The 17372-nt window shown below is 39.1% G+C and overlaps 1 protein-coding gene across 4 annotated transcripts; it reads left to right on the top strand.

Moving 5' to 3' along the window:
* The first annotated feature begins 556 nt into the window (after nucleotides 1-556).
* tax1bp1b (Tax1 (human T-cell leukemia virus type I) binding protein 1b) lies at nucleotides 557-17370 on the top strand. 4 transcript variants are annotated; one of them, XM_072461123.1, is made up of 18 exons: nucleotides 557-709; nucleotides 1271-1464; nucleotides 5570-5672; nucleotides 6306-6496; nucleotides 7774-7932; nucleotides 8581-8720; nucleotides 8803-8893; nucleotides 8971-9156; nucleotides 9737-9988; nucleotides 11048-11218; nucleotides 11524-11590; nucleotides 11678-11796; nucleotides 12038-12163; nucleotides 13060-13146; nucleotides 13897-14092; nucleotides 15098-15258; nucleotides 15342-15427; nucleotides 16462-17370. In XM_072461123.1, the coding sequence occupies exons 2-18, from the start codon at nucleotides 1288-1290 to the stop codon at nucleotides 16658-16660; spliced, it is 2511 nt and encodes an 836-aa protein (XP_072317224.1). In that variant the 5' UTR covers nucleotides 557-709; nucleotides 1271-1287; the 3' UTR covers nucleotides 16661-17370. The 4 variants fall into 4 exon arrangements, with proteins under 4 accessions (XP_072317224.1, XP_072317223.1, XP_072317222.1 ...); XM_072461122.1 differs by having other exon boundaries at nucleotides 8572-8720; nucleotides 11051-11218; XM_072461121.1 differs by having other exon boundaries at nucleotides 8572-8720.
* The last annotated feature ends 2 nt before the right edge of the window (nucleotides 17371-17372 follow it).

Here is a 17372-nt window from a genome sequence, read left to right as displayed (position 1 = left end):
TGATAAAATAAAATAAAATAAAAACAGGAATTTTGCATTTTTACCTTTGAATTTTTACTGTGTGCAAGTTAATATATGGCTACACGTTATTAATGGTTTTAGATTATGGTGATATTGATTTTCTATCCTGAAGAATGTTTTTAAGGATTTGGGACATAATTTAACAGAAAACATAACAATAATAATAACACTAATAGTAATAATAATAACAATAATAATAATAATAATAATAATAATAATAATAACAAAATAGACTAAAACTATAAGAACAATATTTGCCCAGTACCTGAGATAAAGGTTACTCAAGACAAAAATATTGGCAACCACTTGCTTCAAACAGAGAGGTATGACAACTTCATTAATATGGAGTTGAGTCTGTTTTTATAAATCAAGCTGGCTGGCTTGATTAGATCTGTCTTAGACTTCTTTTGGCCCCGACATGAGACGATTTTATTTTAAAGACATGACCCCATTTTTTGTTTGTGTTTCTTTTTATGTGGACACATGTCTACGTTACATGTAGTGGAAAAAACACAAAATGATGTGAGCAAAACTCTAAACCGAGTGGGATTCCCAAAAACCACCCTCCAGGAAGTGACGCAATGTTGTTATTATTACAGGAAGAGGGTAAAGGGGAAAGCACTGAACTGCGTCAACAACTGTTTTATTACACGTTTGCACTGTGACGGCACCTTAACATGGCATCTTGGTATGTTTGAACTTTATTTATATTTATGTATCACTTAACACGCCAGTTCGCGACAATTTACTGATTTGACGCGTGTTTTTAGCGTCACAAAGCCTAGCCTAGCCTAACTACGGTGGCTAACCTTGTCATTAGATTAGATTAGCTCATCCTTTTCGGGATTGTTTTACCTTATCAAATCAACACATCAACTTTAACCTTTTAAGTATTGTTTATATAGGTGAGTACGATCTTTAATTGTGATTGAATGTGTACTTATTTGGTTACATTGCATATTAGAGAGTTATTAAACGTGGACATTGTTAGCCACTGTGCTAACTTAGCTACAACACTTAATCACTTTAGGCCTCACGTCGTTGTTATAGTTACTAAACAATGGCATCAGCGTTATAACTTTTGTTGACTACGTAAACGGTTCACACCTCGTTTAAATAAGTCTTTCCATGTTGCTGAAATATTTCACTATAATCCTTTTTGACTGTGGTATGACTGTAAATACTTATTGTTGACAATCTGCGAAAGAAACATGTCACTCCTCTAAATTGTGAAATCACTCTTTTGTAGTTGCTGCTGAATGATTCATGGCCCTGTTCTCAGACAGACCTTTGATTGGAAACACCATGGACACCTCAAACTTTGCCCATGTGATCTTCCAGAATGTGGGCAAGAGTTATCTGCCCCACGCAGCATTGGAGTGTCACTATACACTCACCCAGTTTATCAAGCCACACCCCAAGGACTGGGTCGGCATCTTCAAGGTAATTATGTAATTTGAGCAGTTTTGCTTATTTCTAATATTCAATTGTCAACTGTACATGTAACGTATGCATGTGCTGATTGATTGAGATGGTATGAAATTTCCACGGTATGATCACCATCACCAAAACTAATGTTTGTATTGCTGCTACTTATGTCTTCCTAAACTGTGCAGATATTTGGGGAAACATAAAGCAATTCAGGGCAAAACAAATGAATAAGTCTTCTTTGGTGTTTTACGGCAGCTGGTATGTGTTATATTACCGCCAGACTTTATTCTTCAGACTTTATTCTTCAGACTTTATTCTTCAGACTTTATTCTTCAGACTTTATTCTTTAGACTTTATTCTTTAGAAGTGAATAAGTCTACAGTATATAATGAATACGTCTACAATATATAATAGGATAGGCATGCATAGAATTTAAGACTAAAGTCTCACATTTTTAGTAAGTCTTTAGTCTGGTTATGTGCATTATATTTGGCATGATTGACCAATAATATGACCAGAAATATGTCTGAACTCAAGCCTGTGACGAGCACTGCTTTTTCAACAAATCCGGAGAAATAAATGAGCTCTTTCACTTGAAAGTGCGATTGTCCAATCTCATTACGTTTAAAACCTGCTAACTTTGTATCTTAGACCTCTATATGTTCTGAAAAGAATATGATTCTTTATTAGTTTAGTAGCTCATATCAACCTTCCCAATGTAAATTCACTTGAGCAGCTTGGGAATTTGCAATTGATTTGATATTAGATTTCAAGATGATCAAATGTATAGAATTTCAAAATGGAGAAGCTTTCTGCATAGACTTTTGCCAAGTCATGATCCAGGATTGTTGTCTTTTCCTTTAGTAGAGCGGTCACAATGACACACAAAATATCAGATCATTGTCTGATTTATGGACATATTAGATTATTAGCAGTATATTTGATGTTAGTAATCTTTCTGTGTATTAGTTAACAAATACAGAAAAGGACAAACTTATAAAGCAAAGACAAATCAAAATGTTTAAGACTGTAGAAGATAATATTAGTCCAACCGATCATTTGGTATATCAGATTTCTTATGTGCGTGTACAAGGTTTAAACACAAACCAAAAGTCAGATCTAATGATTGGGTTTTCTAATTTATTTAAATGTTGCCGATGTTGTTTTAGTGTTATATTGTATTTTTTTTTTGACAAAATATGAAATGCAACTATGCAAACTATTAAAAAGTCTACCGTGTACACGGCACGAAGGTGGATCTGATCATGTGCCCAGGCTGTTGGCACTTTGGATCCAGCACATTGTCGAGGATGAATGCCATTCCACTCTGTTTATAGCCTAAAGGGAAGCATGACGTGGCACCACAGCTTCAGATTTCCTCTGTATTCAGTGTCTTGAGTGTTGAAAAGCGCTGTGTCTGTTTGTTGTATCATAAATTATGTGAATACTTTGAACAGTGGCGACAGATGAATGGCTTAGTAGCAAGACTTCATGTTGTAACGATGAACAAATGCAAACTAGGGGAGGGCGGTGTATGCAAACTGTAGCTAACTTATGTGTTTGTTTGCTCGGATGTAACAGGATCAGATTAAAATGCGTTATGTTTAGAAGTGGGAGATATCATAATTGTTGTTTTAGGGATATGTACAATTGGAAGTGTATTATTTAAGACAGCTGACAGCTAACCCTGACACCTAAAGGAATAGGGAATAAGGCAACATTTTTGCACTTTCAATGTTAATTTTGCAGTTCATATTTTGTTTAAAATATTTGGTCTAATTACACACGCATATCTATTTTCACAAAATATGATACAAATCTTAATATTTTTGCTATTAAATTAAGTAAAATAAACTACTTTAAAATATCTTGGCACCTCTACTGAAATATGTTTTAAATGCTTGAGACGAACCTTTAAGTATCAGTAAAATTGACCACATAAGTGCATGTATTTTACTTTTTCTTACAATCATCACTTTTTGTTTCCCTTTGAGATATTTGAATATACAATACAATGATGCTATGCCCATTATTCAAAAAGGACATGTCGTCAAAATTACATTCTCAATATTATGGATCTGTTGATATATTTCCAACTTCTACTTCAGTCTCTTTTTTGTGGCCAGGAAGTGCTATAGAAAGAGCTTGTTGTGATCTGTCAGTTCTTAATGCCACTCCTCTGAACACATGTGTTTCCAGAGGGTTTTAACTAAGTGAAAGAGCTCCTCTTCCTCCTCTCCTTCCTCCTCTCCTCCTTCCTGCTCCCCTCAGCAGCACCTTTTAAAGAGTGGGCTGGTGAAGGCCAGCGCTCACTAATGACACTTACTAACTAGGTGCATGTTTTAATTGCTTCCTGTGGCTAACAGCTTTGGGCTGGAACCTCGTTGGCAGCAACTGGTTGTCTCTTACTCACAACACACACAATTTACTGGTAGTGTGGAAAGGTTTTACTGAATATCACGTTTTTAATAACAAATCTACATTTATGGTGGGGTTCAACACTAAATGGCACACAGTTAGGTCACATCAACACATTTTGAAGTGTGATATGTGAGGCTGTGCAATTAATCCAATGTATATGCCATAGTTTCAATTGTTACAATATATAATGTATTACAAAAATGTTGTCATCCAAAATACAATTAATTAACTTATGTTCAGATTCAGAAAGAAATCTCGTCCTGCCTCTCAAAAACTGGAGCAAAGCTACTTTTGTAATCTACATAGGCTTTTGAAACAAAGTGTCACAAAACTTTACTTTGCATTAATACTTAATATTGGGTTAATAATTTTGACAGCAGTAAACAATGAAATAATCTTAATTTTAATTATGATCTTTTGCCATAATAATAGTACATAATAGTGCAAATAATAAATACATTGATTAATAATATAATAAATCAATAAATTAATAATGAATTCACTTTCTGCCACTGACACAACCCTTTTCTTGATTCATATGTTGCAATAAACAAACAGCACAAAAAGAAAACTTTAAAAGTCTAGAGTGATGTTATTAATTAAACCTTTTACAGCTCAAACTTGATCATTGTAAAATAAAAGGAATAAGTTCCCTAGTAGTGTAATTAAAATGTCCATAAGATAAATATTGACCCAAAAATATAGTTGAGAATACAGTAATGATTGTGCTTCGTGACAGGCTGAACACAGTTTGTTGAAGGAGCAGTTTGTGGCGCTGGATGACTGGGCGTGTTGTGGATACTTGTGTTTGCCTGAACACACTCAAAACCAGCCTGCACGACTTGACTTTAATTTAGTTTGACAGTTTTATGGCTCCAGGCCCAAGTTATGGATGTATTTTCTGTGCTCCCCCATCAGTTAACAACACATAAAATACATATAATTACATTTCGCTTTCATTTTCAAGTTGCGTGTGTATAAAATTTTCACCTATTTTGCTCTTCCTGTAAAACATGAGTTGTGACTCAGTTTCCTCAATCGGACATGTTGAAGAACCACACGAGCAAAAGCCATAAATTACATACATAAAGTCACGTTTGTTTTTTGTTCAAATTTTTAAGCTGTTTTTTTGTGTACAAATAATGTGAATTTATGGATCCATGAGGAAAATTACTTGAACACAGTAGCACAATAGTGTAACAGAACCATCTTTTAAACACTATAACATTTTGATAAAATATGAGGTAAGTGAATACAAATGTGGCAGAAAAAATAATCAAAACAATCTGAGCAAAAAAATTGTATTATGATAAACACATTAAAACTAGTAATTAATCTATTTATTTCAGGGACAGTGCATAGTCATCAACATTTCTTTAAAATAACTGCTGAAATAAAAATGACTTCTTACATGAAGGCAATAGGTGACATTCTATGCCATAAATTATATTAAATGAAAATAAGGATTACTTTTGCCTTCATGGTTGAAATCTCTGATGTTTTATTAAAAGTAAAACATAAGTAATAAATATAAACTAAAGGCACGCTTCCACTCACTCGAGCGCTGAGGACATATTAAATACATATTTGTTCCTGTAGGTATTAATAAAGTTAATTAAGGCCTGATTAATCCTTCTTTGTTGTTTTCTTGTGCTGCTGTGGTGGGAGCTTCTGAATACGTGTGTGTGTCTCGCAGGTCGGCTGGAGCACCGCGAGGGACTATTACACATTCTTGTGGTCGCCTCTGCCGGAGAACTATGTGGACGGCACCGCAGTTAACAGAACCGTGGTCTTTCAGGGTAAGATCATACCATAGTTTTATTTAACTTTGACACCTTTTAATAACGGCATGTCAGAGGATCACTTGGAGGCTTGTTAAACTTTTTATACTGCATGAGGGAAACTAAATCAAATAAAAATCTTCTCCATTTTATTTTATGTTGGTGTTTATGACATTTTGAGCTGGCGTTTTATTTCTTCTCATATACTGAAAAGTGGCTCAAGAGCATAAATTAATAAATCACTGTAGATGGATATTACTTATGAGCTATGATCTGGTTCAAAACTAGTTTTCTTAAGATAATGAGTATGTTTTTGGTTTGTAAATTCTGTGCTTTTTGGCAATAAATCTCCTGTTACCACTGTATAATAACTACAGTTAGTTATCCTTAATAAAGAATGAACAAAGACTGAATTCATAATCAACTATAGGCTTAGTAACTACTTAAGATGTTCGGGTTTGGGTATTAATTAAGTAGTTACTACTCCTGAATGTTTCATAATATACCATTTGTTCACTATAAATTTGTTTGTTCAAACTTAAGCTGCAGTTATTGTAGTGCGTTATCAGATCCTTTCGTAATTATAAAAGCTCAGAATAATTTGTGCTGTATATTTCCTTTTAGATTACAGTCCGTTTTATGTCCTTGCAGGATATTATGTGCCCAACGACGACTGCGAGTTTTACCAGTTCTGTTACGTGACGCACAAAGGCGAGATCCGGGGGGCCAGCACACCGTTCCTGTTCCGCGCCAACAGCCCCACAGAGGAAGAGCTGCTCACTGTAGAGGATGAGTGCAACTCGGACATCCTGGTCGTCACCACCAAAGCCGGGTTCCTGGAGGTACGAACGCCTTTCAGAGTATCAATGATGAACAGGCCTTGACATTAAAACAAGCAGCCGGATGGTACATTTTCCTTTTGGCCCTTACACACCAGGCTTCTTTGATCGGCTGAAATGTACCTTTAGACCCCCTAACCTTCTTCTGCTATAATGTACTTATTTAAGACGTTGTTTGTAATATTTCATCCCTTTCCATACAATACATTTTGCATAACATAACATTTTACATAAATTTTTAGAGCAAAAATGAAGGATTTGTGTGATTTTGTGGACAAATTATAAGATAAGATAAGATAAGATATTCCTTTATTGTCCCACATAGGGAAATTTCATTGGTGCAACGCAGGTAGATACAGAGGTAGATACAGAAGAACAGATCACTTATAGGAAGTCTGAAAAACACTTTCAGTAGAAGATCTCCTATAAACAAAAACTCCCATAGACAAATAAATAAATAAATACCATTGCATGTGATCCCGACAGTAATTGCACATGAATATGTGTCACGACAGCACATAGATTGCACATGAATTTCACAGTAATTGCACATGAATTGCACATGAATTCCAACAGCAATTGCACATACGACAGAATTGCACATCAGTATTAGGTTAGGTCAGTATTGCGACGGGATAACGTGGCGATCTCCGGGTAAGACGACTGTTCTCTGCAGTTTCATGAGTTCCTCCTTTGTGTAAACGCGGTACGGCGCCGGCCGGGGGGCGGGGCCGGGGCTGGGCCGGAGCCGGGGGGCGGGGCCGGAGCCGGGGGGCGGGGCCGGAGCCGGGGGGCGGGGCCGGAGCCGGGGGGCGGGGCCGGAGCCGGGGGACTCAGAGCCAAAACACATCGCAACGACACGACGAAAACACTCAATCCAGCCGAATAAAGTCAAAACAAGTTAATTTAAAGCGATTCCAGTGCGTGTCCCGATCGTTCGTGAAGCTCCTCTTTCATATAAACGTGTATATAAACGTGTACCGACGACACGCCGAACTTTAGTGCGGCCGGAGGGCGCGGGGGGGGGCTGGTGGGCTCGCTCGGAGCTAGCTCACGCCCAAGTCATCTGCCGTAATTGTGTGAAGTTTTAATTTATTTATATATTTTAACTGGGACAATGTACATTAAAGATAAGTTCTGTAAATGTTCCAGTTTTAGCTGCAATGTAGTTGTAACCTTTGAAAAAATACACACAGTGGCCAGTGAACAAAAGATGTCAAGCCCTGATTATACTGATTTAAAGATGATAAATGATTATATATTTTTATATATCTTTGTAGCAAAAGATGGAGGAGATGCAGAGGGAAAAGGAAGAGCTGGTGAAAAACATGACCGTCCTGCAGAAACAGAAGGAGCAGCTGGAGGTGGAGAAAGAGGCTCTGTTCAAAGAGTGTGAGCACGAGAAGGAGAGCTTCGCCCAGCTCAAGAGAGAGACCCAGGTGAGGACAGCCGAGTCCAACCAAATCATCTGTTTCCACTGCAAAAATGTACACAAATCAAAACGGTCAGTCAGCACCTCCTAGTGGCAAGATCAAGATGCAGATTAAAAACACACAATTTCTTCAAACCATATTTTTGGCTTTGCTCACAGATGTAACATTGGGACTGAACTGGGATTAGAACAGGACCAAGCCTACATCAGAAAAAAACTGGGATTAAACTCGTAACTAAACCAGGACTAGAACAGGACCGAACCTACATCAGAACAAAACTGGGATTAAACTCGTAACTAAACCAGGACTAGAACAGGACCGAACCTACTTCGAAACAAAACTGGGATTAAACTCGTAACTAAACCAGGACTAGAACAGGACCGAACCTACTTCGGAACAAAACTGGGATTAAACTCGTAACTAAACCAGGACTAGAACAGGACCAAACCTAAATCAGAACAAAACTGGAACTATTCAAAGCAAATCAATGAGATCTCCATGGAAACATTAAGCAGGTGGTGGGCCCTCCTCTAGATGAAGTTACATAGTGAACCTTTTAAATTGTAAAGTACTAATTATTTTGATCCTTTTCAAATCTGAAGGCAAAACTAATTTATCTTTTTGTTAATTTTGTTGTCGCTCCAGGAAATCCAGAATTCCTCCCAGGCCCTGCAAGAAGAGAAAGAGGAAGTGAAGAGAAGGCTTGAGGAGGCCACGTCCAGAGTCATTCAGCTGGAAGAAGATCTGATTGGTGTCACACAAAAAGGCTTGCAAAAGGAGACCGAACTGGACAGGTCATTATTTAAATGAGATCAAATTACCCTAAATCTTTCTCGCTGTGGTGATACTAATCTGAATTATTTAATATGTCACTAGCCTCAGAGACAGAGTCAAGAAACTCACAACAGAGAAGGAGGGACTGGAATTGCACCTTAAGAACGAAAGGGATGAAAAGGAGCTCTACAAGGTCCACAATATGATTAACAATTGAATCTTTGAGTTTTTGTCTTGAGTTAAGCCTGACTCTGTGTTTATGTCAAATAGATTCACCTGAAGAATCGCGAGCTGGAGAACACTAAACTGAGCGCGGAGCTGCAGATGTTGAAGTCTGTGGATGTAAACAAGGAAAACACCATAGCACAGTTCAAAGAGGAAGTGGGGCGGCTTCAGGCTTGTCTCGCCGACAAGGAGAAGCAGTACAGGGAAATCCTGGCCAAAGTCCCACCACTGGTACGGAAGAAATGCTACATATATAGCTATAGTGAAATGTAGCACAGTACTAGCCTGGTAATAGGAAGTAGCATGGTAACTAATGGTGTAATTATGATAAAATCATAGTAATTACTCATGGGAAGAATAATAACCAAATGTGACTGTAGAAATGGCACTATTAACATGCTATTACTGTGGTTATGTGCCAACTCAAAATCTAAATCAAAAGATTGTTTAAATGTAAACAAACAAACAAAAGCATCAGATTTCTTTCTGCTCATGATCCCACTGATTATTCACATCTGATTTTGTGGTTTACATATCATTTAATTAATCATAAAGGTCTAATCTAATCAGATGTTTTAGCCTCTGTGCTGTAAAGTAAAGTACAACCATGAAGACAAATTAGTTAGGCTGGTATTTAGGGCTTGTATAGATATATCTTGTTATTTGCAGATGACATTCTATTACCTAAATAATTGCAGTCTTTATGATATGATAATTGCACTTCTTATAATTCAATTGCGTTATATTGTGTAGCATCAGTGGTATTGCCCATTGTGTCATATTTGAGCTAAAAGTCTAATGTCTTTTATAGAGTGACATGAAAGCCCTGAAGGAGCAGCTGCGACAGAAAGAGGACCAGCTTCTGGCCAATCAGCAGCAGTCCACTTTACTGTCGGCCGAGTTGAGAGACGCCTCGAGCGCCCGGGACCGCACCATGTCTGAGGTGTACCACTTAAAGGTGGAGGTGGACACTCTACGCCAGGTCAAGACTGAGGTCCAGGCGAAGTGCGTCTGCCTGGAGCGTCTGGTGGAGCAGCTGAAGGCGGAGCTCAAGCAGGAAGCGGTAAGGACAATCATTAAGTCACGCCGAAGCTTGTAATGTGACTTTGAGGATGTAACGGCTCTCTTCAATCTCTAATTTACGTTCATACTCTACACACGACACTCTGTCCGCTCTGGAGAGCAGCTTCAGTGACGGACTGATCCACCCTCGCTGTGTGAAGGAGACGTTTCACAGGTCTTTCCTTCTGCTGCTGTCAGACTCTACAACAAACACTGTTAGCCCTGAACACGTGCATACTGTCATACCCATGTGCAATATTGACTTAAGCATGTGCAATATTGACTTAAGCATGTGTAATACTGACTTAACCATGTGCAATACTGACTTAATCATGTGCAATACTGACTTAATCATGTGCAATACTGACTTAATCATGTGCAATACTGACTTAATCATGTGCAATACTGACTTAATCATGTGCAATACTGACTTAATCATGTGCAATACTGACTTAATCATGTGCAATACTGACTTAACCATGTGCAATACTGACTTAACCATGTTCAATACTGACTTAATCATGTGCAATACTGACTTAATCATGTGCAATACTGACTTAATCATGTGCAATACCGTCGTATTCATTTGCAATTATTGTCATACTCATACGCAATAATGTCATATTCATGTGTATATAACTGATGTAAATACGGGTGTTTACTTTATCACTATTATTAGTATAATTTTGTCTTACACTAGCTATTTTTTATTTTATTTTCTCTTTTTATTTTATTTCCCCCCCTCTATTCCTTATTAAGAATATGAGAGGTTCTGTCTATAGGAGATTTGTTTATAAGAGTTTTTCTGTTGAGTGTTTTTTAAAACTTCCAATAAGTTATCTGTTCTTCTCTTCTGTATCTACTTACATTGCAACACCGACATTTCCCCATGTGTGGACAAATAAAGGCATATCTTAACTTATCTTATTCTCCTTTCATAGTCGATAGGTCTTCCTCTAGTACATAGCCAGCACAATGAAGTGATTCAAACGGCCAAATTAAAAGCACTTTACCTTTTTGAAATGACGTTTTCATCTGTTACTCTTGCCCACCTCTACAGCAGGCCAAAGCTGAAGAGGACTCTGTGGACCCCACTGTGGTGGCCGAGCTGCAGAGAGAAGTGGAGGACCTGAAGCTGCGCCTGCACATGGCCGCGGAGCACTACAAAGAGAAATACAAGGAGAGCCAGCGACTGCAGAAACAAGTGCTCCGGCTCTCAGACCAGCAAGGAGTATGTTTCACTGTTGACCAACACGACCGTACCACCCACACATTTTAAAGTGCAGTATATTGCTACAGGAAGTATTATGATAAACGTAAATGTTGCTGACCACAAAATAGTCCTGAAACAGTCCAGGTACATCCTTTTCAAAACAAACCATATTGTAAACCAAACATAAGCTCTTAAGAAAACTTGCATGCAGCAGCTATGACTATTCACAAATATTAGCAACCGTACATTGTGTAGTACCGGTAGTTTGTAGTAGTTGTTGTAGTTGTAGTTTACATCTAATTTCCCCCTTTCTGAACCCGTAGGATCCAAAGAAATTCTCAGCACAAGAGGCAATTCCCCTGACAATGAGCCCAGACACATCTGTCCCAGGTACGGAGTCTTTACACACTTCATGCTACTTAACTATATCTTCCATTCATTTCTTTCTGATATTTATTGGTTCGTTTGTGTCAACAGGCAGCCCCGGTTCAGCTGATCCGATGCTGGAGGCAATCATCCAAGAGAAACTGAAGGGGATAAGCAGAGAGGCGTCCGATAGGAACGACAAGTACAGGAAGTGCAAGCAAATGTTGATGGTAAACATATGTCGTTATGGAGCTGTGGGTGCATTTACAGTCATTTTTTTGTGTTCTGCCTGCATTGATTTGATTGGCTTTTACATTTCTATTCAGTTTTAATGTTACTATCGATATTTCGATGGGCTTCCTCGAATGTCTAAGTTGAATTGTACAAACTGAACATGTCTCTAAACAATTGCCAATTCCCTCTGAAGTTAGTTTGAATCCGTTTTGTTGCATTCATTTGTTTGCGTTGCAGGAGGAGAAAGAGCGGAGTTGTATGTATGCGGACGAGCTGACTAAAGTCGAAGTGAAATTCAAAGAGCAGGTGAAGGTCAATGAGAACCTGAAGCATCAGATGGCAGCAGAGGAGGACCGCTACAAGGTGAATATCTCCGATCGCCGGATGCCAGCAAAGCTCTTGTGTGGGTGTAAAGCAGAGCAGGCCTTCAGACTGTTTTAGCTCTCAGATAAAGCTTTGGACGGTCTTTCCTCTGGAGCACCGCACAGTCGCTCTGTTTATAGGCACGACTTTCTGGGGATGATATTTTACAGCTGTTTATGTCAGGGACCGGACAGAAGCGCGGTTTGGCTCGCGGGCATTGTCTCTAGTTGCTTGGTTAATGCTGCACTTGGCTCAGATCAGGCAGATATTTGCTCCGTGTCTGGTAGAGATTAAAACGGGTTATTTTGCTTTGATCATTTACTCAAAATGAATCTTTTTTATGTTTGCATTTTAGGGCTGCAAGTTTCACTGCAATCAAATCGAAATAGTCATTTAAACAAACGGTTGCACGTAATAATAAAGTACTTTCCTGTAACACTTTACTGTATCATAACTACACTTATTCCTTAGAAAAGACTGAACAAATGGTTAATTAAGAATGATTCAAGCTTAGTAATTACTTAACTAACACCTAACCTTAATTAAGAAGTTACTAAGCCTGTCATCCTTAATAAACATGAATTAAGTCTTGTACATGCTCTGTTAAGGCAAATTAATGTGTAGTTTATTATAAAGTGGTTCCTAGTTTTCTCTGTAAAACAAGTACTCTTGTCTGGTCACGTGTAAAACTATAACCTTAACAAACGTTCTGAAATGCATGGGATTCTTTTATTAGTTCAGCTGTTCTGTTTATGCTCCAGGACCAGTTTGATTACTCAGAGAATCCTACTATTAAAATATAATCGTACGTAGGTATATTTCCTAACTCTGGCAGCCCTAGTGCATTTTCAACGCCAGTAGGAACTTCATCACTATTATTTCTTCTGTTTTCCCAGAGCCAGGTCGCTGAAAAAGGACGTGAGCTGAAGGAACTGAAAGATGCGCTAGCGCATGTTGTGAGAGCAAAGGAAAAACCAGAGGGGGTTTGTGACAGCTTTCATTTTCTGGCTTTATAGACTCTATTCACACAAAGAAAAACTGCAATTCAGTGCCATTCTGCAACTACCACTCGAGCCCGTTTAATGAGCCTGTAATTGAAGACGCAAAGTAAACGAGTTCTGTTTTTCCATTACATTACTTTGAACCACACTAAGGTTTTCTGGGACCTAAAATGTTGCTCGGAGGTAATACTGGTTCAGCTAAGAGCGGCAGAATGACCCAATTTGAGGTTCAGACTGCAAATTAAATCGGCGTCTGCTGTTTACATCACTTAAACACAACACTTCATTCTCTTTGAAAATGAGCTGTTTTGGTGTTAATTAAGCAGTGTGTGTAAAAGCAGCGCTAGGACTTCAGGGCTGTTGTTGGCTGAAAGTAGTAGTTGTGTACGTCCTGTCTCTTCCATCTCATATTTATAAAAAGCAGAGGGAAACTGGAAATCAGAAGGACGTGTATTTGGGTAGTGAATAGTTGTAACGATGATTTACCGGTATGTGTTGTCGAAAAGGAAGAGGAATGATTGTTTACCAGTATCGTTTTGTGATTGATATTTTACTGTACATTCAATTCCAGCTTTTGTGAATACTTCATTTCAAGTTGTTGTAATTGTTTGGCGCAATAGTCACATTTAAAATTCAATTAATTGCGCCGTCCTCTTAAAGTAGAACGTGTAATTATCCCGGCGCGCATGATTTAGTGTTTGGCATTTTAATTTGCCTGTCTGTTTTTCCCAGGATAAAAGCAGCAGCTCTAAAAAGGCAGACCAGGCAGCTAATGAGAAACCCAATCTGGAAAACGTGCAGTCCGGAGTGCCTTTATTCTTGCAGTACCCAGTTCCTTACGCCCAAGATGCCCCCACGCCTCTGCTGGTGTCACAGAGCCCCAGCAAGCTGCACTTTGGGAACCCATACTCTATCTCAGACCCTAAAGGCAAGTGTCCTTTCACCAAGCATGTTTCATTTTGGCTCAGTCACTGCGTTTTAGAGCGGCAAGATCAGTTGGAATTGCAATGATTTCTAAAACTCTTCTGCAAAGGTCAAACTGCCCTATTTCTAAGTACCGTATTTTCTGGACTATAAGTCGCACCCGAGTATAAGTCGCACCAGCCAAAAAATGCATAATGGAGAAGAAAAAAACATATATAAATTGCACTGGAGTATGAATTTCGGTTGCAAGTGTGAAAATAACAAATAATATCACATAAGTATAACACGGAGTATAAGATATAAGTATAAATATAAGTTTAAGTTGCACCCCGGCCAAAACTATGAAAAAAGGTGCGACTTATAGTCCGGAAAATACTGTAAATTTATTTACTTTTTGGAGATTTAGTGGAAAAAACATTATACACAAAGTTAAACAGTGGTACCATTATTAAAGGTGGTATGGACGATTTCTTTCAGCAAATTTTTTTATCATATTTCCTCGTGGCGTGGATAAATCATTTGTCCTGCCACGTATCAATCATAAAACGCACCTATCGCTCACCTGCAGCCGCGTGCGGTTCGTGCCCACGTTTCCGCGTGTCTAGGCGCATGGATCTATCATAATATAGTTCCCTCAGTGTACGGGGCAAAATGAAGACGGAGAAAGACAGTTCGAGCTGACGCAGAAGTGGACAGAAATCTACGGGAGACGAGCGATGCGATGCGCTCTGTTGCGCTAATAAACAAACGCACGTGTGTGTTGTATCAGTCCGCACGGGGGAGGGCGCATGCGCACTTCCGCCTGCGTTCTCAAATCGCCGAAAAATCGTCCATACCGCCTTTAAACCCTAAAGAGTGTAGAATAAAGTATAAATTTCCCATAGTTATACAGGCCGCACCCTGAAACAACGATAGCATCAAATAATAAAACGTGAACACAACCGATAAGATACTTTTCCAGCTCTACTGTTTGTGACGTTTTGCTGTATTCTGTATTGTTCCACTGTAGATGAGGCAGATGAGGAGTTCTCCACTGAGCAGCTTCTTAGACTGCCCCCCGTGGGACCACCCTCGTGGGACAGCAATGTGGTGTGTATTCAGCCAACCCGCAACCCCAGCCGCCCGGAGGGACCCGACGATTCTGCAGAAAAGCAGAACGACAACAACAATGTACGGCAACAATATTAAAAAAAAAAAAAAATCTTAACACGTCCTTTTTTTGGCTTTAATCAGAAAATGTCTGTTATTTTTAGGGTAATACCAATGAGCCGCCCGCAGCAGCCGAAACACCCAGCCCATTTACAAACGATGGACAAACCGCCTTCTGCTTTGATTCCAGGTAACACCCCGTGCTCTCATAAATGCCATCTCGGTTTGCTGCGCCCCACACGGGCTAAACCTGTGCATTGTAACATGTGTTGAGTGTTTGTTCTGGTGCTGCTCTGCACAAGGGAGACGACCACCCACTTTGAATAAGGCAGATGCTTTTTATTACACTAGTTACACATGTGCTGTAACCTTTCAGCTGTGGAACTGTGGAACATCACTGCTACTGCCACTTTAAAACATTACCGCAATTGATTCCGTAAATATATAATGGACTTCCAACTTTATCGATCCACAAGGGAAATTGCTAAATGAGTTTTGGGTTTTGAAGAGCTGCCCGGACGCGTGAATTTCTGGCCAGCCACTTGTACTCGTGCTTTGTCTGGGACCCGAGCTCGCAGCAAATCATTTCTCTGTCACGTCTGGCAGCAATCCATCCAATTACAGCTGTTTATTGGATGTCTCTCAAAGGCAGAACACATCTCCTCCGCAGTATTACAGCCGCACTTCGACTGGCCCTGGTCCCCTAGACTGGTTCGCTTTGGCGCGCTTTGGCACACTTCTTTTAACGGCAGTGTGCGTTTCCATGCTTCAAAAACGGCTCCAGGTCAACTACATGAGCAGCTGATGTCACCCAAACTTAACTAATGTTTTCTTAAGTGTTGTTTATCACAAATCGAGTGCGTTTAGTGAGAAATAATCGCCGTTTTCACCTGTGTCTGCATTCTCTTATCCAGTCATCTCACTCAAAAGCGTTGCGGGAGCTGAAGTGAACCAGACCGCTGTAGAAGTTGATACTTATTAGGACCGTTAAACAAACTTAAACAATTCAGACTTTTAATGATTGCAATTTAACATAAAAAGTAGTCACATTTCTCCCTCTGATGTCAGATCTTTTACTGACACAGGATTGGCGATTCCTCTCAATTTAATGACTCGATCTCGGTTAAACTTTGATTATTCGCACTGCCCTCGTGGTCCTGGTTTGCACCCATCGTCATCTTTTATTCGTTAACGCCCTACTTTCTCCTCTTATCGTTTGTGCAGCATGGACATGAAGCGCTGTCCACTGTGCGAGGTCATCTTCCCGCCCAACTACGACCAGAGCAAGTTTGAGGAGCACGTCGAAAGCCACTGGAAAATCTGCCCCATGTGCAGCGAGCAGTTCCCTCTGGACTGTGATCAGAAGATGTTTGAAAATCACGTGCTCACTCACTTCGATAGCCATCCGCTTAACTTTGATTAGACAAACAAAAGCAGTCCAGCCGGTAACCATAAAAAAGTCATTCTACAATAGTTTCTGCATGTAAAGGTGTGAGGATCGGGTGTAATCTGACTTTTACTTTGACAATAAATCTAGTGTGTAATAGGTAAGGCGACTAAAGACATTTGGAAATCGGAAAGTTTTAACAAGGGGTGAACGACTGTTTGTATGTACAGTATATTAAACTAACTCGATTGACTCAGTGATCTTAATTACATGGGGAACATATCAGGGAAAGAGATATGTGTTTACCAAACATTTGAAATCATCCAATCAAACGCTTCTCTTGTAAACATCACTGTAATTTGTTCATCCCTCTGAGGGAAAAAAAAAAGCCTCGGTGCAGTTTGCAGTCAGGGAGACGTCATAAAGGTGATCATTTTAACTTACCGTACTCTAATATATAGTTTATCATTAGATCATCTATTTTAGAGAAGATTTAAGCCAATTAAATTGTGAAGGCCTCGACTGTATGTGTTCAGTATGTTAGGTTTAATTGTTTTTACTTGTTTTGATTTCATGTAAGTGGATTTGTGTGTCCAAATCTCTTTCTGAGCATCTGCGTACCAGTGCATGCAACAACGCTTCATTTACTTCTTCCCTCCTTCATTTTATCACTTTAACTTATTTAATTTCTTTGCTAAGCGAGTTCATGTATCTAATATAATCTACAATAAAAGTCTTTGAATCTGTT

This window comes from Eucyclogobius newberryi, unplaced genomic scaffold (assembly GCF_026437365.1).
Source record: "Eucyclogobius newberryi isolate DKJ021-1_F unplaced genomic scaffold, fEucNew1.0.hap1 SCAF_3, whole genome shotgun sequence".
Classification (NCBI taxonomy): Eukaryota; Metazoa; Chordata; class Actinopteri; order Gobiiformes; family Gobiidae; genus Eucyclogobius; species Eucyclogobius newberryi.
The sequence above is the reverse complement of the archived record's forward strand: the minus strand, read 5'-3'. Positions and strand labels throughout refer to the sequence as shown.